The sequence below is a fragment of the Pseudorca crassidens genome, chromosome 21 (genome assembly GCF_039906515.1).
Source record: "Pseudorca crassidens isolate mPseCra1 chromosome 21, mPseCra1.hap1, whole genome shotgun sequence".
NCBI lineage: Eukaryota > Metazoa > Chordata > Mammalia > Artiodactyla > Delphinidae > Pseudorca > Pseudorca crassidens.
Genome location: NC_090316.1, coordinates 17,405,211 through 17,427,085, shown reverse-complemented (window position 1 = coordinate 17,427,085; position 21,875 = coordinate 17,405,211). Strand labels below are relative to the sequence as shown.

The following is a 21,875-nucleotide window of genomic DNA, read 5'->3' as shown; positions in this document are numbered from 1 at the left end:
AGGGAATGCGATGGCTCCAGCTTTGTTATTATTTCTCAGATTGCTTTGGCTATCCAGGGTCTTTTGTGGTTCCATACAAATTTTAGGATTGCTTTTTCCTATTTCTATGAAAAATGCCATTGAAATTCTGACAGGGGTTGCACTAAATCTATAGATCACTTTGGGTAGCATGGACATTTTTCACAATTTTAATTTTTCCAATTCAGGAACATGAGCTATCTTTCCATTTATTTGTGTCTTCTTCAATTTCTTTCATCAGTGTCCTGTAGTTTCTAGTGTACAGATCTTGTGCCTCCTTGGTTACATATTAATATTTGTCAGTTTGGTTATTCTTTCATAAAACAATATTTATGAGCATATTCTAGGTGCCAGGCACTATTCTAAGCCTGGGGAATGTATCAGTGAACAAGACAGGTGAAGCCCCTGCTCTTGTGATGCATAGATTCCAATAAAGGGAGACAAAAAAGATTTGAAATAGAAATGAATGAAAGGTAGATAGATGGTCAGATAGAGAGATGGATACATACGTACATACATAGGTAGAGATGATGGACGGATATTGTTGATACGTGGTAGATAAACAAGGTAATAAGATCGTAAAATAGAAAATGATACACTGTGGAGGTTGAAGAGAGGAAAATATTTTAGTTTGAACTGTCAAAGGATGCTTCTCTGAGGTAGTGATATTCAAACTGAGAGCTGAGTGACAAGAAAGGGACAGCAAAGGGAAATACTTGGACAAGGGACAAGAAAGGGCATAGTCCCTGCCGTAAACACCACCTTGGTGTACTAGGAGGACTGACAAACAGCAAGTATGGCAGAGCATACAGAAACAATAGAATGATAGAGCATAAGGCCAGAGAGTCGGGGTGCAGGGTAGATGATATTTAACCATATGGGCCATGGTGAAGTTGAGATGTAGAAAGAGTGGACATAAAGATTATCAAATCATAATTTTCTCAGGTTAACATTATAGAGTGATGTGTGCCTTCACACCCTCCGCTTTGCATTCTCCTCACCCTTGCCTTTCCTCTGTGTTCTCACGTATAACACAAAGATATCATTTGGTAAATTAAATGCACAGCCTTTGGAGGGATTACATTGTAATTGCATTCATTCAACAGACATGTCTTATCCACATACTGTACACTAGTTGCTCAGAAGGCATATGATGTTAATAATAACAATATTTACAGTAATGCCCAGCATTTAATGAAAATGATTATGTGCCTGTTACATGCACTTTGCATATATCTTGCTTAATCTTCATAAACCTGTATGAGTGCATGCTATCATTACACTCATTTTCAAATGAGGGAATTGAATCACACATGACAAAGCGTAATTCCTGCCCTCAAATAGCTTATAGTTCGCTAGATAGACATACACTTGAGCTAAATGATTCCAGGCTATTATGGTAGGTGTCACCATGGAGATCTGATGGGAACATAGAAGAGAGTGAGGTGAGAAGAACTGAGAACTGTCTTTTCATTTGACACTCATAACCCTGTTGCAAGAGGGATGTAGAGTGGGTTACTCAAAGTCACACAACGAGCAAGGGCTGTCTATGGGCTTCTTCCTCCTGACTTATTGCAGTGTCCCGGCTAGCTGCCCCTACTGCCCTTTCCAATGCACAATCAGCTGTTAAATTATCAAAGTAGTTTGCTACCTCTTTTTCAGTATTTGCATTCCAAAATCAGACCCTCTGAAGAGTACAATTGTTGATACAAAATAATGCATGGTTATGGGTGACGTGTCACTGTCTGTTGTCATAACTCTGTGGTGTGTCCATGTGTGTTGGGAGAAGGAGGAGGTGGAAAGGTGTTGGAGGTGGGAGAAAGGCATGTAGAGAGTGTGGACATGCCCTTCATATCAATGCATTTTTTTCATAGGATCTGGAATCAGGATCTGAGAGTGGAGCAGATAACACTTCGGTAAATCAGACACAAATAAATCTGTCTTCTAACACCGAGTCCACTGACCTACCATCTTCCACCTCAGTGGCCAGTTCTGGAACCAAACCCAAGTCTATGGTAAGTTGTTAATTATAACAGTCAGTTTCCACATGAAGTGTCGATTATCTTCAGGTAAGAGTTGATATCTCATCTATTCAGTTTAGAAGAAATACTCTTGGATTCTTAGTTGCAGTGACTTGATAGTACTTAATTAAATACAGCCCAACATATGCTTTTTTTTGTTTTATAAGTGTTTACACAAGTACTTTACTAACATAGGTCATTGTTCCAGAATTATGCAAAATATGGTGTTAAATTTTATTACTGGATACTGAAAACTTGAAAGAACCAAGAATGCAAAATGTAAAGATGATTCTCCCTGTATTATTATTCTGACTAAATGGCTTACCAATGGGAAAATTAATGCATGGATGGATGGATGGATGGATAGATAGATAGATTAAAAAGTAGAGATATATAAGATCACACACATGATAAGTTTTATGTGGGTATTAAATGACATAGCACATGTCAAGTGCTTAGTGAAATGCTTGGCACAGAAAAAATACTGAAAAAATGTAAGCTACTATTGTTATTATTATGAAGCTTCATAGACTTTACAATGTTACCAAAACAAATGAAAAGGAGAATCACTACATGTAATAGTATAGCACAGTGACTTGTGAATAGAAGACATTTTCCTTTAAGTAAAAAGTTGAACTGCAACAGGAAAGCAGTATTTGACTCTAAAGGTAACATTTATGGAGGAAGTAATTACTACTTCAAATATCTAAAGTCCCAGCAGCTCCAAAATAACCTTTCCTAGTTTAGTGAAAATCATAGTGTCGTATTATTTTTTAAATGCCCATGTTAGCTTAACACAGAGAAACAAGTTTGGATTGCTTTTCTGCCTGCCTTTAAAATAAAAGGCAAATCTGAAATAAAACTAAAAAGAGAAAACTTGAATTTAAAATGTAGTATGTATGTTCAACTGCAAGAATATCTAGAGTATTTTTGATGGAATAAATATTTATTGAACACCTACGATGTGCCGTGTGTTATGCAAGATAAAAAAGACTTGGAGAGCAATAAAAATATATTCTCTGTCTTTAAATATCTCACAGTCTAGCAAGGGAGGAAGGCATGTAAACAATGAAATGCAATGACATGCTGTATGGTAGTGCTGTATATACAGGAAATAGGAGGAACCAATGACATACTACCCAATGCTATTTTGCGGTACACTGAAAAAATAGGGTCAAAAATAATGTGTGCCAATGGGCAGACTGCAGTGACGTGTTGCTCTTCTCTTCCACAATCGCTAGAGAAGGTTGAAATGCAAAATTCAAATATGAAACTCAACAATCTCATTTTACCACGTTCTTATTAAGGGAAAAGATAAAAGCCTCTTAAGAGTTTTAGCTTGGGGCTTCCCTGGTGGCCCAGTGGTTGAGAGTCCACCTGCCGATGCAGGGGACATGGGTTCGTGCCCCGGTCCGGGAAGGTCCCACATGCCGCAGAGCGGCTGGGCCCGTGAGCCATGGCCGCTGAGCCTGCGCGTCCGGAGCCTGTGCTCCGCAGCGGGAGAGGCCACAGTGGTGAGAGGCCCGTGTACCGCAAAAAAAAAAAAAAAAGTTTTAGCTTGAAGGTTTGGGAACAATTGGAGCGTTGGCTTTTTGAACACTGGGGACAGGTGTGGGGCTGACATATAAGAAGTAAGTAGAGGGACTTCCCTGGTGGAGCACTGATTAAGAATCCGCCTGCCAATGCAGGAGACACAGGTTCGAGCCCTGGTCTGGGAAGATCCCACATGCCACAGAGCAACTAAGCCCGTGTGCCGCAACTACTGAGGCTGCGCTCTAGATCCCGCGAGCCACAACTACTGAGCCCACGTGCCACAGTTACTGAACCCCACGTGCCTAGAGTCTGTGCTCCGCAACAAGAGTAGCCACTGCAATGAGAAGCCTAAGCTCTGCAACGAAGAGTAGCCCCTGCTCGCTGCAACTAGAGAAAGCCCACGCACAGCAACGAAGGCCCAATGCAAACAAAAATAAAATAAAGAAATAAATGTATTTTTTTAAAAAAAGAAGTAAGTAGAAAGGAAGGTGAATTCCCTTTTTTAAAGGTATTTATGCTTAAATTAGCTTTTTAAAGCACCTTCTATTGTCCCTAAGAGTGTTCTTTTCACTCTAACATTTTTTCTGTGTTCATCATTTACTTTAGAATAATTACTGTTGGTATCCACTATTTCTCCCTTGAAACGTACATATTTTAGAGTGTAGTCACCTTATAATTTGTAACCATTGCTACAACTCTGTGTGCAGTTCCTTAGTCTTTTTTCAATGCTCCCATGCTTATAAATGTGGTCAATATATTTCCATTGAGTATTTTTATGGTAACCATCTTCAGTAAAGTTTTAGAATGAGAAACATAAAACCATCAGTTTTCCTAGGGCTTTAATCCCTTAGAGTACTTTATAATGGGTCCTTTTTCAAATTGTTCATGTTTTGCCATATCAGTTGACCAAACTATTCACCCCACAGGCAAAATTAAGAAATAATTAAAATCAGTTGTTGAACAGAAACATATTTTTTCATGCACTGCAAATCAAATATTAACTGAAAAGTTGCCAACTTGGAATAAAATCAGAAGTGAAGATGTATCCAGCTGTTCAGGTGTGACCTGGGCACACGATCACAACTTCGTAGTGATGCCACAACTCACTAGTCAGTGAGTGATGAGAATCATTATGCAATTGACTCAGCCTTGAAATACAATATTCCACTTCAAGACACCCAAAACCTATTTAACACATCTTGATCAATACTGCAGGTGGAGTTAGACAACTGGAAATGCAACTCTGTTCAGCTACTGAACTGTAGTTTAGTCAAATTCTCTAACTGGCCACAAGAAGTACCCAGAGGGGAAGAAAACACTTTGCTATCAAAGGCAACTGACTTTTAGGAAATTTCGTAAAGAAAATGACCAATTTAAAAAGTAGCTTGGGAGACTGGGATTGACATATATACACTATTGATACTATGTATAAAATAGATAACTAATGAGAACCTACTGTATAGCACAGGGAACTCTATTCAGTGCTCTATGGTCTAAGTGGGAAGGAAATCCAAAAAGGGGATATGTGTATACATATAGCTGATTCACTTTGCTGTACAATAGAAACTAACACAACATTTTAAAACAACTGTACTCCAATAAAGATTAAAAAAAAAAAGTAAGCTTGGAAAACAGACTTCTGTGTTGGTGGAAGGGCTGCTTTAATATGAGCATGTGTGTGTTTTATTTTTTGCTGGCTTTGGTGTTATTATTATTTTGAGTATTTCCTTTTTACTAAAGTTAGAAAGTAAGTCTTGAGCCATGGATCAATTTTATGTTTTTAGTTTTTCCTGGGTTAAAATATTAGAATGAAGAATTTTACCTATTTTATTAGATATTAAACAGACACTTTTCCCCTCAATTTGGAGCTTTGGGAATAATGGCAGCCTGGCTACTTTGTGAAAAGAAAGAAAACTCTAGTATCCTACAGAGCTGTTCTTTTCACTATGAACTAAAATTTCAATTTTAATATTAAGTAGAAACATTAAATTCAAAGAACACCTACTTCTAACATCCACCTAAAATGAACCAGCCTTCTGCTCCATAGTGTCACATTTTTACAGAATGCTTACTTTCATTTCAGAATTATTTAAAGTTACATTTGATTTGCTGCTATGAACCTATTTATAATGGTGACTGACTACCACAAATATTTGGCTTTCCTTTTGTGTGTAAGGTCTTTGGATTTCTAAGTGCCAATTTTTCAATAAGATTTCTACTTTTATATTTATTATTAGAAGGGGACCAATGAGTAATCTTCAGATTTTTCATAAATACTGTGTATATATCATGCTGAAAATTGAGCATTAAAGTAGATTTCTGAAATGTATTTGACACAAAAAAATTTAAAAGTTAAAAGGTAGGATATCCACTACCAAAAAACACATTAGTAAAAACAAGGTCTGGTGCTTAATGCCAAAAATATCATCAATTTCTTTCTTAAATTCTTGGTTTTGTTCCTTCGAGGCAGTCTCATAATGCCTTTCACACTAGACACTTCTGCGAACAACGCATGTATAGTCATATCATTTTTTATACAGTGCTTTCATTCACTGCAGAACAATATTCTGACATCCCTCTAACCAGGGTATTCAGTTGCTTGAGTTGTTCCTGCATTAATTAATATAGGGTTGTTACATGAAAGATTTTAAAGCTGGGCACTAAAACCCCACAGGTTTTGTTGTGGTTGTTGTTTTTCTTAAAGATACTGATTAGTGTAGGTGGTCATTAAATTAGTATTAATCATACATTTGTGAAGAAAGAGACCAAGGCTGAGATAAGAAAAACAACATATTTTATTTGTAAAATAAGTACTGGAGGAACAGAGAAGGTGTTCTGCTGTGTAAGGTAACATCAGCTTCATAGAGAAGACAACCCCTCTAGTTGCCATGTGTTAGAATTCTAACGACCAGAATGAGAACCTCAATCATTTGGGCATTTGGGAACCCTAGCTAGATAGTTTTGAGTGTATCCTAAACTATCTAAAGGAATGTTGGAAGATACCAGCATTCATATCAGAATATATTGAATGTTGGAATTACAAAATAACCCTCCTTTTAAGATGTTAAAAAACAGCAGAAATTATTAACCTTCATTATTGTAATTGCTACAAGATGAAAAAAGACAAATATATCTTATTCCAGCTCAAGCTGGCAACAGTAGCTCTAATTCCACAGACCGAATACACCCCTGATCTTTTCATCATTACCACCAAAATATCCATGAGATAGATGAGGGTGGAGACAGCAGCTCATGGAGAGGGTGGGAGCTGAGGGCAGGCTGAATGCCAGAGACTGCCAACTCCTCCCAAGAATGGTTCAGAGTAAATCCTGCCTAAATGCTGCTGGAGTGTGACCGAAATAAAGCTTCAGGAGTATGTCCTGACTGCAAGTTCATGATCGTTTCTAGATGACTTTAAAAAAGGTGGTACTCCAATGCCACCGTCAACCTGATATTTTAGCCTCTTTTACCAACAATTTCAAAAATTGCATGGTCAGTGTAACCTATTGTTGAAGAAAAAAAAAAATCTCTCAATGTGACTCTGAAACACAACTGTTTATGCCATAGTCAACTTAGTGAGACACTTACATACAGTCTATTATCTTTCTCCCCTCTGGCATGATGGAAGCAAACAATAATTTTTGGGTCTGACATTCACTTGTCAATAGTATTGTCCTCCCTAAAAAGCATAAATATTTTGAAGTGGAGGTAAAAAGGAGGGTGATGACGTTGTGTATGAATTTTGACATTACGTTATTTTTAATGAATGCTGTTAATGTTTAAGTCATTTAAAAAACAGGATCTTATTTTTTTCCTTTTTTCACCCAATGAGATATGGTCTAATCTGCTATGAAACTATAAAATGTTGTTGGCATTAGTCCCAATTATACAGCATATTAAGGAAATTAAGGCTGATTCAAGAAAGAAGAGAAAAACCATCAGAGGTTCCTCATAATTACTTTCAGTGTAAACCAGGTTTTATATCTAAATGCAATCACATATCTCATACATGTGATCATTTAGCTAAAGTCATTATGCTTGTGACATATTAAATGGTAGGCACTAAAATTGAAAAATAGCGTGTAGATTCAGGAGTCCAAATCACATTACTCTCAAGCATCATTTAAAACGCAATTCATATGCAGAATTTTAGTAGGTCCTTATTTTGTTTTACCAGGATATTCTATATTTTTGCTTAAGTGATTATCAGATTTTTTTAACAAAGCTAGTGATTTTCTCTAATGCTGCTCACTATTGAAAACAAAATAAAGGGATAAAACATTGTCTTTTTTGGGACATTGGGAACTGCAAATACTCCTTTTTACTGAACTCTTGGGGGAAAAATGTTAGGTAACATGTAAAATTGACTAGAATTTAAAGAGTATTTCATAATGTCACATATGATAAGTAAAGAAAATAGCATAGTAAAAGGAAAAATGACACACATAGAATTCTTAAAGTTTAGTCTGAAACATCAAAAAATTTGAATTAGTACAATTTACCACTTTGCAAACAAAAATGTAATGGTCTTAGAAAAATGCCTTTGATTGTAATGCTTTTGAATGTGGCAATTTAATTTTGACATAGCCAAGCAATAACATTAAAGTATGTGGATTTTTAAAGAAGTATTTATTCACTAAGATCCTCATTGTTTATGAGAAAGAAAAATAAGCCAAATCTTATAGCTTTTTTAAGGAAAATTGAGCCACCAGAGAGCTGGGGAAAAAATGTTTCTAAAAAGGAAATCATTCTGTGATTATTATAATGAGATATTTCTTAGAATTCTGATTCTAAAGTGTAGAGGATTCCATTCACATATTCTGGATTTTGAAATAATAAATATGTAATTCATTAACTTTGGGCTTTGAAAAATAGAAACATTTTTCATAACCATTTGCTTTTCTATTTAAAATTATTCAAAATTCTCTCATTTCTTGTGTTTGAAGATACTGATATCTGTTTCCAATCTATTTACATGTTAATTCATGATAGTCTTGTTTGGGATGGATTTTTTTTTATTATTATTTATTTTGTGGTATGCGGGCCTCTCACTGTTGTGGCCTCTCCCGCTGCGGAGCACAGGCTCCGGACGCGCAGGCTCAGCGGCCATGGCTCACGGGCCCAGCAGCTCCGCAGCACGTGTGATCCTCCCCGACCAGGGCACGAACCCGTGTCCCCTACATCAGCAAGCGGACTCTCAACCACTGCGCCACCAGAGAAGCCCAGGGATGGATTATTTGATCTCCACAATAACCTCCTCACTTAAGACTTTTCACTCAGAATCTAGGAGTTTCACTGTGCCAAGAATAAGTACAACTTGCATCCAGATATACTGATCCTTAATACTAAAGTCTGAGCACATGATGTTTAAGTAATTTTTTGAGTTGGAAAAATTGTTTTTCTATTTTGTTTGTGTTTCATTTATAATAACCTGGCTAATTAGACGTCTGGAGCAGAACTCCTGCAACCAAAAGAATGATGGGGAAAATGGAACCTAAAACTGAGAGGACAGTAAGAATGGAACAGATTCCGTTAGGGCAAGAAACAGTAAAAAAAAAGTAATAATCTCTGCAACCGAAGATTTGGTCATATGAATAGTACTTTTGTATGTTATCATCATTACAATGAGGAAAATTTAGTTTTTCCATGTGCTGATGTTACTTCTCGAATCCAGCTCATATTTTCATCCAAGAGAAATAACAACTTCCAGTTATTTCTGGGCAATGTAAAATGGCAAGCCAACGGCACGCCACATCACAGCAACCAAGAATATAATTCATAGCATTGAGCAATAATAATAACCCATAAGCCATTTTCACAGAGCTCTCTTCATCTCAAACAGAGTTGTCCCCAAGTTCTAATTATATATTTAGTGTTACCATTCTTTTTCTGATTCCCTACTTTGATTCTTTGACTGATAATTAATGCTGCCCCTGGCATTTGGTGGCCTCTACCCTCACTTCTTAAAGACAGTTAAAGTCAGTTGAAATGTTTAACTGGGGATTCCGTGTGAATATTCAGTAGACGTTGTACAAAGTTTATACAGAGGGCTTTTGTGACTATAGTTTTGAGCTGTCTACCACATACCAGATTTCTAAATGAAAAAGTAAAAACAGCAACCAAGCATTTGAGTATTCTGAATATCACACATCTAAACAGTTGGTGTTGTAACAAAAATATGAAATGTCATTTACTCTTTATCTTCACTCTTTATCTTTTTCAAGGCACAATCACTTGAAAAATATCAATATTCTTGATATTCTGCTTATTTAATGAGAATTTTATATGCTAGTTTCTTTTTTTGAATGAATGAATGGTTCATATTCCTTAGATTATTGTTGCCACTCTCACTTTTTAGTGATTCTCTGTTCTTTCCACTGTGACAACTTGGTGTAATCCAGGCAACTTCTGAATTAGTAAACTGCTTCAAAGGAATATCAATTGACACTCATGAAAACAGTTGTGTCCTTTTTACTGTAGATTGCTTTATCCATTTTATTTTGTTGTTGTTCTGCTGATTCATGTTGAAGGCCCTACCTTTGTATAAGTACTATAGTAATTTACTGAATGGGAATTTACCACATTAGTCATTCTGTGAAATGCAGAGAATCATACAAATAGGCGATAATAACAATAAATCAGTGCTGTTCAGATTGTGCACTCTGGGCACCCCCAGAGCTGCCTTCCTCTCCCTGCCCCAGCCAGACTTATTTACTTTTATCCCTTTTATATATTGGCCTTCTGAATAAAATCCTCTTTGATCCATCCATAGCATTAATTTTGTTTAAATCCCAGACTAAACGAATTATACGGGTGAGGAAAACATTGGAGAATTTTTTCTTGGGTCCAGATAGCCTCTGATTTCCAAGAGCATCCTGGCGAAGTTGCCTCCAGAACTTCTCTGTTGTCAGGGCAACAACCTCTGGGTGCCAATAAGAAACAAAAAAGTGGGAGAGAGAGCAGACTCTGGATCAGAGCAACTCGACTTAGCCTGGGTCTGGAATTCTGCTGAAGCAGATTATTAAATTCTATATTGCAGACACTGAGCTGTAGATAGATAGTTTTACATTATTTTTTACTGTCTATTGGGGAGTAAAGTCAGAATTTTAAATAACTTTTAATAGATAAAAACATTTAGAATTCAGAACTAGTAGAATTTCCACTTAAATGTATTTCCTAAGCAAATATTAACTAAGTGTTAAATTTTACAGTTTGAATTTTGTGAATATATCAAAATCGTGCAATTATTTCCCTACTTATAGCACATCTGTAGTTTTTTTCTGTATTAAATACAATATTATATAACACTATGATGATAGTTCTACAAATATTTTTATCTGAATTTCTAATATCCTCTCATGTAGTTACATAGACTAAAAAGGACTTGTATATTTGTTAAAGAGCAATTTTTTTGTTTCTAATAATATTGAACTTTTAAAATATTTATTAGAACCCCTTAATTTAATCAGAATGTAAAGAAAAATATTATTATCCATGTGTAATATATCTAAGTGATGTAGTCATGTCCTTATGAAATTATTCTACTTTTTATTAAACAAAAACCTTTCTAATTAATAATGTAGCTGAACTCTAATACTATTAATGTTGTGAACATTAGTGTTATAAAACTCAATTCTTTTTTTTTCCCAAAAAACTATAAGAACCCACTATGGCTATGTGTAAGCAGCTGTGCTGGACACTGGGATAGAATTTGAGAAAAAACAGAGGGGGGAAATGACATGATTGGAATCTTTGGAATCAGACTCCGGGACCAGGAATTGGCCGGAGAAGCTTTATTGGTGAGTGTTCTTGGGAGACAGACATGCATAGAAGTGAGGAAGGCAGAACTGGTCAGACAGCAGAGTTGGCTGAGCTGCAATGCAGTAACAGTTGCAGCCTCGGCTAACTCTCTGCAGCTCTCTGGAGCTTGGATGGCCCTTCAGAGTTGTCCCAAATTGAGACAGGGAGGCTGGATCTCTGTATCCCTGCACTCTTAGGCTGCCCCTAGAAACTGATGTAGTCTTGAATGAGGCAGTTCCTGGCTGTCAAGGGCATTTCCCAAAGAGGGAAACAGATGTAACCATTGGCAGCCACTATTCCCAGGAGCAGGGGAATCGGCCCTGGAGGGGGAATCTGGGAGTAGCTCTGCAGTCTCCACCACACATGTCACGGCCTTCACCTTCATGAGGAGCACTCTGTGATGTAAGCAAACACGTGGTTATGAAAAGATGTAATAAGTACCAAATTAAAGTTATACCGAATCTAAGGATTAAATGTTTAAGAAATGTATTAGTTCTGTTAGAGAAGATGGGAACCCTTAGGTAAGACTTCCAGAGGAAATGACAATGGAATGTGGTCTTTAATAATAACTAGGAGTTTCCCAGGTGAGGAAAGGAGAAAAGGAATAGAGTGTAAAAAACATCAGAAAACAAAAAAGCAGTCTCCTCACGGCTTATTGGTAATTGAGTAAAGAATGGGGTACATAACTCTACCTGGCAGAAAACGTATCTAGAATAGCCTTTGGGCAAGTTTGTGGATAACTTTCCATACCCTGTCCAAAAAATCTACTTTAAGGGAAATGCGAGGATGGCTTTTAAATAAGAAAACAAAATGATTTGATTTATATTTTAAAGAACTAGAACTCCACAAATGCAGGAAAAAATGGAATCAGAGTGTAGGGCGTCTAGGAGACATCGAAAAGAGCTAGGAAGAGCAGATAAACTTTTGTGACAGTGATTTAGGCCAGGGAGAGTGATGACCTGAAGGGAACAACAATAAGGAACAGGGAAGATACACTATTGGAGGTAGAACTGATAGGCTTTAAAAACCGAGCTTTTGCAAAAAAGACGAGAGAAAGGAAGGATTAAGTGTGGATTCAAAATTTGTGTCTTGGAAAAGTAATACAATGATAGGGTCGTTGTCTAAGATAAGGAATAAAGAAGCAGAAGTAGGTATGAGGAGGAAAAGCAGTGTTTTTTCTTTAAATCAACCTTATTAAGATAAAATTTACATACAATAAAATGTACCCATTTTAAGTATACATGCTTCCAGGATGTTTTTGATAATAATGGAAAGAAGGAAAGACGGAGGCTAGCAGAGGAAGTTTTACTGAGGGAAGATTTGTCATCTTTTCTTGCACTGTTTAATTTTTTTAGGAATGTAGTCTTGTTAAACATGTACCACCTAATGGAAGAAATCACAAAACAGATTAATTTTTCCACAACAAACACCCATGGCAGCTACTTTCCTCCCTCCCTGCTTAGACAAAAACTTAGGGACTTTCATGGCTCTTTCCAGATATTGTTAAGTAACACAATCATTTTAAATTCCAAAATATGGAATTTTTGGAATACTGCTTTCTTGAATCAGAAATGAAAAAGTTCTGTCCCTATAATAATCAACATTTCAGTCTTCCTTTTCTGTAAGGCTCTCCCTCTCTTCTAGTTTTGTTCTGCTAGTTTTGTTCTGCTAAGGCAGGTGTCTGCTTGCAGCCAGGGAAGATTGGGGGTGGAGGGTTGGCTTCCTTTTCTAGCTCACCACGTACGTCACTTGCCAGCAGCTGTGTCGGGGAGGTGAAAGGGAGAGGAGCACAGAGAAATCCTCACTGGAAGAGCATGAGTGCTCTGTGGGTCCAGGAGATATTCAAGGATCTCTCACCTGCTGTATCAGTATCTTTTGCTGTGTGAAATATCATATTTAAACTTTGTGGCTTGAAACATAATTTATTACTTCTCATGGTTTTTAGTAAGTTCAGAATTTGAGAGAAATTCTGGTTTAACTTAGGGTCTTTTATAAGGTTGCAGACAGGTGCTTGCTGGGATGCTGTCATATAATAGCTTTACAGGGGCTTCAAGATCCACTTGTAAATTGACTTATGTGACTGGCAGATGAGTGCTAGAAAATTGGTTCTTCTCTATGTGGGTCTCTCAGTGTGGCTACTTGAGTGTCCTCATGACATGGCACCTGGCTTCCCCCAGAGTGAGTAAAAGAAACCAAGGAAGTCAAACTGGCATGCTTGCCATATTCTGTTGGTCACACAGACCAGCTCTGGTTCATTGTGAAAAGGGACTAAACAAATGCATGTTTACAAAAGTGAAAATTATTGAGGGACATTTTGAAAACTGGGTACCACGATTTGTCATGTCTCTCCCACATGCAAAGACATTCACCTCCTCCAGAGGCCCCCTTAAGACTCATCTCATGACATCTTTGCAAAGTCTGAGGTCTTGTCGTATAAATCAGATCCAGGTTCAGATGAGACTCTTCAGGTACAGTTCGTCAAGTACAGCCCCTCAAGTATAGTTCCTCTTGACCTGAAGACATGTGAACACACCCAACATACAACGGTTTGACAGACACAGCAGAACCACTATAAACTCCCCCATTCAAAAAAAGGGAAAATGTGAGGCACTTAGAAGCCACTTGTCTATAGAAAGTCTAAAAAACAGCAGGGCATATGCGTGAAGGTTCTTGGCTGGGAATCATTTCTACTACTACGTGGTTTCTGGTTCAGCCTTCTGAGATGCCTTTAGTTCTGCCTTTTGACTCGTTCCTTTTTCTTATGAAATGACCAACGTTTTTGCAGCTGAGCAGTTTTCATCTTGGTTTCTGCCTGTAGAGGGTTGGGAGGTTCATGACCTTCTATTGCTTTTGCACTGTCTCTGAATCTTTTGATCCAAGATGGAGATGTTTCTACTAGTGCAATCTCTTTAAAACTTTGTACATTTCCTGTTTGTCTTATCAGGGCTCACTCCATTAGACAAAAGCCACACTTACAAATCTCTTCAAGATAAACCTTTCTCTACCTTAGACACCCCTATTGAGGCTTCTGAGAGACAATGCCCTGGTGATTCTTAAAAACTCTATTATTTAATGTAAAGGATCTGTGACATATACCCCAAAAACCCTTGGAGAGCTTTTTGTCTGAACAGTTCTCTGAAGTATTAGCTTAGATATATCTGAGGACTTTACCTTTAGACCATACTGTCTTGGCTGTAACCTGGATTTGATCTTACCCAGAAACCACTTAATTTTAGCAACATTTATTGTCTGGAGAGACTGGGAAGAAACAGAGACTGGGAAGAAACTTGTCTCTCCCCTTTTGCATTTTAGTATAATAAGAAGTCAGGCAGCACCTTTAACCCAACTTGGAAATCTCCTTAGCTAGATTACTAAGTACCTGAGGTACATTTTCTACTTTCCACATTACTACACAACAGTACTGCTAAACTTTCTGCCACTAGATAAAAAAGATCCCTTTTCTCCTAATAACATTTCCCTTGCTTTTCTTTAAACTATAACTGAAAGCTTCCTCAAAGGCCATCCAGCTTATGCTTATGCAACAGTATCTTTGACGTCCTTTAGTCTTTCAATATCACTCCCCTCATGGTCCATCTAGCATTCACCTGCCACCCGAACCCAAAGCCACACCCACATTTTGTCAGTTTTTAGGTTTTTTTGTTATAGGAGCACCCCATTCCTAGTGTCGAAATCTGGATTGGTTATCCATTGCTGCATAACAAATCAACCCTAATTTAGTGGCTTAAAACCACAGTGATCATCTATCGTGTCTCATGGTTTCCATGGACCAGGAATTCAGGAGCAGCCTGTTCACGCAGTTCTTTCTAGTACTGTAGGGCCTCTCATGAGGTTGCAGTCATGTGTTGGCTAAGGATGGAAGATCCACCTCCAAAATGGTTTACTCACTTAGCTGGCAAATTGCTTTTTCTTTGCATGAGTCTCTCCATGAGACAGCCTTAGTGTCCTCACACCATAGCAGCTGGCTTCTCCCAGAGTGAGCAACCTAAAAGACCAAGACAGAAGCTCCAATGCCTTTTATGAACTAGTTTTGAAAGTCCCACACCATAATGTCTGTTATATTCTATTGGTTGTACAATACTGATCAACGTGGGAGGGGACTAACCAGTGCACGTGGACCAGGAGAAAACGATCATTGGGACCCATCCTGGACATTAGCTACTGTATCTCCAATTCTCTTAATGTAAACTCTCTTTTCTATTTTTGCAGGTCCCTTATTTTTCCTGCAGCCCCTAGGAATGTAAGGACATCTTTAGCTTCTCCCTGCTAAGGCCAGCTTACACCTCTAGTCAGCCCTCTGAGCAGGTCCTTAAATGATGCCATGTGGTACATCTGAGATCCATAAGAAACACTAACACTGCCTTTTCCCTGAGCAGTCTAGGAATTCACCTGATACTAGGACAGCCACTTTTCCTTTGGCTCATCCCCAGCTAGGCAGCCCAAGCAGGTCTTGTCAGGCTCCCGTGGACCCCGTGCTGTAGCGACACATATCCTCTCCATGTCTGAATGATCCCATTGAAGTCCCTTTAACCAGCCTTGAAATTAGAGCAGGCTCCCTACTCAGCTTTCCTTATAGGGAAAGATGTGGGAGAGAACTCATAGCACCCCCAAATCTCTCTCCAAAATCACTTTATCCCAAATATCTTCTGATTCCTGATGCTATTAGGTTCTTCGGGGGAAATTTTGAGAGTTCTCCAATGCAGTGGTTCCCAACCTTTTTGGCACCGGGGACAGGTTTCGTGGAAGAAAATTTTTCAGCAGACCCGGGATGGGTTGGGGGTGGTGGCGGGGATGGTTCAGGCAGTAACGCGAGTGATGGGGGGATGGGGAGCGTAAGATGTAGCTTTGCTCACTAGCCCGCCGCTCACCTCCTGCTGTGTGGCCCGGTTTCTAACAGGCCGCAGACCGCTATCAGTCTGTGGCCCAGGGGTTGGGGACCCCTGCTCTAATGCTTTCTCCTCCAAATACTTTTTGCAAGATCTACTCTTTTTTTCTGTCTCACAACTCACTTTGATATCGAATCTGTCACCTTAGGGTTTAAATCACAACTTCAATTTTATCATCCTATCACAGGGATCTGTGTCCTGAGCTGTGATTATGACTGCCAGGGAACACATTTCCGCTCTGCTGCTGTCTGAGAGACAAGAACACTGAACAAGACGAAACCACAAATTCAAGGTTATGGTGGTACTTTTTTGTCAGTCACTGAAACTGTATTCAGACAGGACTAAAGATAGGTACACACAACCCAAAACTGAATGAGTACCACTCTTCAGTTCCTCGATAGGCCCAGCTAAAGGCAGAGCTTATAACCCCCAAAGGAGGGAAAAATATTTAAATATGTGTTTTCTTTAAAAACATTAAGTCAGAACACAGGCTGATCAGGTGACATGTTAAAATATTACAAAATAGTTTGTATGTTGACCAAAAATTGAGCTGTAGATTAACAAATTTGAACACAACAAAAAAAAACTGATGATGACAGGTTTAAAATGAATACTTGTATTCTTGCGGAGAGAATAAAATGTGTTTAGCAGTTTGCCTAGACTTTCCCTTTTTTCTGTTTTGGGGTCTACGTGACATAATATTTGTCTATTATGGGGCTTGATTTCTTCTTCTGCTCTAAGTACTGAAGAAACATCCTTCCCGTAAGAGTCCATTTCTTGGGAATTGTGTTGGGAAAGAGGTCCAATGCAATGACCAGGGATGGACCCTGCCTGGCCAGGAGTACTGGACGTTCAGTTTGGGGCTGAGCTCTAGAAACTTCAGTAGCTTCTTGGGATAAAGAAGGATGGGTTTCAGTGATAAGTACACCTGTTGAGTCTCAAATGGTCAGATAAAGCATGGATGGAGGGAATTAGGTCAGGCTGATTCAGGGGAGTAAAGGAATATATTCTGACTAGGGAGATGCCTGGGCAGCAGGAATAGGCCCCAGGGATACCTGCTTATGTTCAGACTCAAGCTGATAGACTATTTTTTAAGCTTTTTGAAGTAATAGGGTACTAGATGTAATTTTTTCTTACGAAATGCCTGAAAACTTTCATTAAAATATTGCCATCAAACCAGAAAATAATTATGTGGCAAAAACTATACGATGCCATTTAAAAGCAGGAGGCACAAAATTTAAATCATTTCAGTGTTTTTCATTAGTTACATCATGTATTTATTATTTTTTTTACAATTATGCTAGCATATTTCTGAGTTACATAGAATAAACAACATTACTCACTTAACTGGCTTGAAGAATATTGTCATAGTGAATTGTCCATAATTCCATTTGCTGTATAAATTGCAAGGGACATTACAAGGACATGAGCTATATGCTTCCCTGTGCATCTTTTCAATTCAATTCAAGTTGTTAGTAAGTTACACATATAAGGGAAGTTCTGTTACTCTTTCAGGCTGATGTAGGGCTTTTTTCTTCTTTTAAATATTTCTAACTAAATAAATTTACACGTAGATATATAGATAGATAGATATTTCTCCATGGAAGAATGTTTTCATGTTTTTTAAATTATGTTTCTATATAATGCATTTACAGCATACAAGAACATTCCTTCAACCCAAACAGATATTTTGGAGAAAAATTTTAACACATTTAATATCTTTCTGGAACATAAGTTTGAGTTCCATATGTATTATTTTAAGATATTATTTTTACTCCAAGAGAAGTAAAACTACAGTACTAACTTAAAGTTCTATCTAGAGGGACTTCCATGGTGGCACAGTGGTTACGAATCCGCCTGCCAATGCAGGGGGCATGGGTTCGAGCCCTGGTCCGGGAAGATCCCACATGCCGCGGAGCAACTAAGCCCGCGCACCACAACTACTGAGCCTGTGCTCTAGAGCCCACGAGTCACAAACTACTGAAGCCCGTTCTCCTAGAGCCCATGCTCTACACAAGAGTAGCCACTACAATGAGAAGCCTGCGCACCACAACAAAGATCCAACACAGCCAAAAATAAATAAATAAAATAAATAAATTCATTAAAAAAATTCTATCTAGAGATAATTATTGTATCTTTCAAAGGACTTTGATGAGAAAATAGTACAGGTAGGCTCTTACAATTACTCGTTATTTTTCTTGGAATGAGGAAATCTTAAACCTTGAAAAGAATAATATACAAAAAAATTAACCTTAATTAAAATAGTGTCCTCATTAAGACCTTGAACAATAAAAAGCATGGTAATTGCTGTATCTTGCTTTTTGTTTTCATGTTTGCTTTGTTTTGGTTCTCTTTTTTTCTTTCAGAATGCTGCCATCTTCTGGTCAAATTACATATCACTTCATAAACAAAATAGATCCACACTTTGAGGCAATTTAGGTTCTATAAATTCACCTTTCATCATTAGGAGTCACCTATTTAAGAATTGTGCCTCCAATGTTCCAAAACCGGAGAACTTTAGGTGACTTTTCAGGAACTTTAAGAAGTTAAATTCACAGAGGATATTTGAGGACTTTCAGTGCTATCAAAAAATGTATATTGCACAGTAAATGCCAATGGAAGTACAGGTAAGGCAAAGTATCTGTAGGGCAGCAGTCCCCAACCTTTTTGGCACCTGGGACCGGTTTCGTGCCAGACAGTTTTTCCACTGAATGGGGGGACGGTGGGGGGGTGGGGGGGATATGGTTCAGGCGGTAATGTGAACTATGGATAGCAATGGGAGTGGCAGATAAAGCTTTGCTAGCTCACCCGCCACTCATCTCCTGCTGTGCAGCACAGTTCCTGACAGGTACCAGTCCACCGCCCAAGGGTCGGGGGCTCCTGCTCTAGGGGATATTTGGTTTTGCAGTATTTCTGTAAGCATCTATGGCTTAGTATGATTAGGGAATTTTGACATATATTTGCCATTTCCTCTCTACAAACTTTTAATTTTCAAAGTGGTTCCCCTTGAAAGAATCTTGTTATAATATTTTATAAACACCCTTAATAGCCTTCTTACAACAAAGAGGATTCTTGTGGCAGACATCTGTCTTCTTGTCATAGAGTTGTTCATATTTATAACTTCTTTTAGAATGATTCATTAAATGATACATAATTTAAAGGGCTAGATTTGATAAATTACTTTTTGATTACTTCTTATTTCCACTAGTTTTTATTCCTTTTCATTGATTCATTGAACAGAAAGTGGGGTTCTTACCATGTGCCGATCTCTATAGGCACTGAAAATTGAAGGAGAAATAAGATGCCGTCCCTGGACTTAAAAGCATGCAATTTGGTAGATTCTTTTTAGCCAAGTCCTAAAAATCTCATTCTACCACACTGTCCTTAACTTATCTACCAAAAACATCTTCATCTACCAAAACCAAAAACTAGTAAATCACAGTGCAAGAGTTCGGAACAACTAAAAGACTCATTAGCTATTGCTTTTTGTCACTGATGGTTTCTACCAGATTTTCTTTTTTTTCTTCCATGATATTTACAATCTGCTGACACACATAATCCATGCTGAATAGCCATGAAATCAGCCATGGTCATCAGTATTTAACAGGTGGAGAACACTGACACAGACCCACTGATCTGAGTCACTTGACAAGAGCTAGGATTAATAGTGGCTAAAAAGAGCAGTCTTGTCTTACTTCCGTCACACGGAAGACTTTTGTAGGTAAAAGCAGGCAGTTACTTTGTCAGAGTTTTGGAATGATATCATGAGACAGAATCCTCAAGAAAGATGAAAAGTGTACTGACAACTCTAAATTTCCACTCTCCCTGTGCTAGTTATGAATCCATAAAACAAAGCACTCCTCCCCCTCCCCCACACCTACCTGCTTTATTTCTTAACATTTCTAACTCTATTATCCCCAAATCACACTTTCTATTCTAACTATATTGTCTCTCCTATATTCATAAATTGCCTGATGAGTAGGGTGGTCGTGGGTGGAGAGAAGGGAAAGGAAAGGGTGCTGGACTTCAGGTCAGGGCGTGACCAGAGGGTCACCCTGTGCCCTTTCAGTGCCAGGTCCCAGGGAGGGCTGCCCCATTAAGGGGGACTTAGAGGCAGGAGGAGCACACATCCTTACTAATCCTCCCAGCTGCACTGGCAGCACCTCACTGTTCTCTGCCTTATTAAAAGAAAGCAGGGAACTGATCACATGCGTTGTTGAATGGTGTTTACTGGGTGGTGTGAAAATCCTCCCCATATTCTCTATAACAGAAGGTAGGAGCCACTGCACAGACAGTCAGTGTAATAGTTCACGGGATCAGTTAGTTCCTCACAGTCAGACCATCTCTTCATTCAGAAGACAGAACTAAGACTACAGGGGCACATCTTTCTTCTTTTGGATACTTTTTCTTGGAGTAGTAACTAGAATACAATTTAAACTTTTTCAGATTTCATGCTGGTGAAAAAATCAAGAGAAAATTAGAAAATCTGCAAGACACTCTAACAAGAATCCTAGATATCAATATTTCCTGATATTTTTTAAGTTGACAATATACATATAACACATAATATATATTATAATGATAATATATAAAATATTATATATGTATAATCTCCAGGGCTTTTTTAACCCAAGTTTAATAAATGACTCATAGTTACATGTACATTATGCTCTTCTTTGAATTAGAATGGTAGCCAAGCTTTGAAGTATATAAATGATTTTTTTAATTTTACTCATATGCCTAAAAAAATAGCTGTTGAAATTTCCAATTTAGATAGTAGATTTAAAGAATTAAGGATTGAGCCAGCTTGCCCTTTGGCCTCTTGGGTCAGAGGTTAAGTTGAAGCTTGGATTTGAAATGCTCACTGTGGGGGATCTAAATCCATAACAACTACATGACAATTAACAGAGCATTTCTATTCCACTGAGACCTATTTTATTTTTTTATTTATTTTTTTTAAAACATCTTTATTGGAATATAATTGCTTTACAGTGATGTGTCACTTTCTGCTGTATAACGAAGTGAATCAGCTATATGTATACATATATCCCCGTATCTCCTCCCTCTTGCGTCTCCCTCCCTCCCACCCTCCCTATCCCACCCCTCTAGGTGGTCACAAAGCACCAAGCTGATCTCCCTGTGCTATGCTGCTGCTTCCCACCAGCTATCTGTTTTACATTTGGTAGTGTATATATGTCAGTGCCATTCTCTCACTTCGTCCCAGCTTACCCTTCCCCCTCCCCGTGTCCTCAGGTCCATTCTCTATATCTGCATCTTTATTCCTGTCCTTCCCCTAGGTTCTTCAGAACCTTTTTTTTTTTTTTTTTTTTAGATTCCATATATACGTGTTACCATATGGTATTTGTTTTTCTCTTTCTTACTTCACTCTATATGACAGACTCTAGGTCCATCCACCTCACTACAGATAACTCAATTTCGTTTCTTTTTATGGCTGAGCAATATTCCATTGTATATATGTGCCACATCTTCTTTATCCATTCATCCGTTGATGGACGCTTAGGTTGCTTCCATGTCCTGGCTATTGTAAATAGTGCTGCAGTGAACATTGTGGTACATGACTCTTTGAATTATGGTTTTC

General features: G+C 38.1%; 1 protein-coding gene across 12 annotated transcripts in view; it reads left to right on the top strand.

Annotated features, from left to right (window-relative positions):
* Positions 1–21,875, top strand: part of DLC1 (DLC1 Rho GTPase activating protein) — a 401,992-nt gene that overhangs the window by 104,945 nt on the left and 275,172 nt on the right. For 11 of the 12 annotated variants that reach the window (XR_010939584.1, XM_067721869.1, XM_067721870.1 and 8 more), the window contains exon 4: positions 1,893–2,033. Coding sequence is in view for 11 of the 12 variants with exons in the window: in XM_067721869.1 (XP_067577970.1) it covers positions 1,893–2,033 (141 nt within the window). In the remaining variant the exon portion in view is untranslated. Of the gene's footprint in view, positions 1–1,892; positions 2,034–3,727; positions 8,592–21,875 lie in introns of those variants that run through there. The other variant, XM_067721879.1, reaches the window with a different exon arrangement.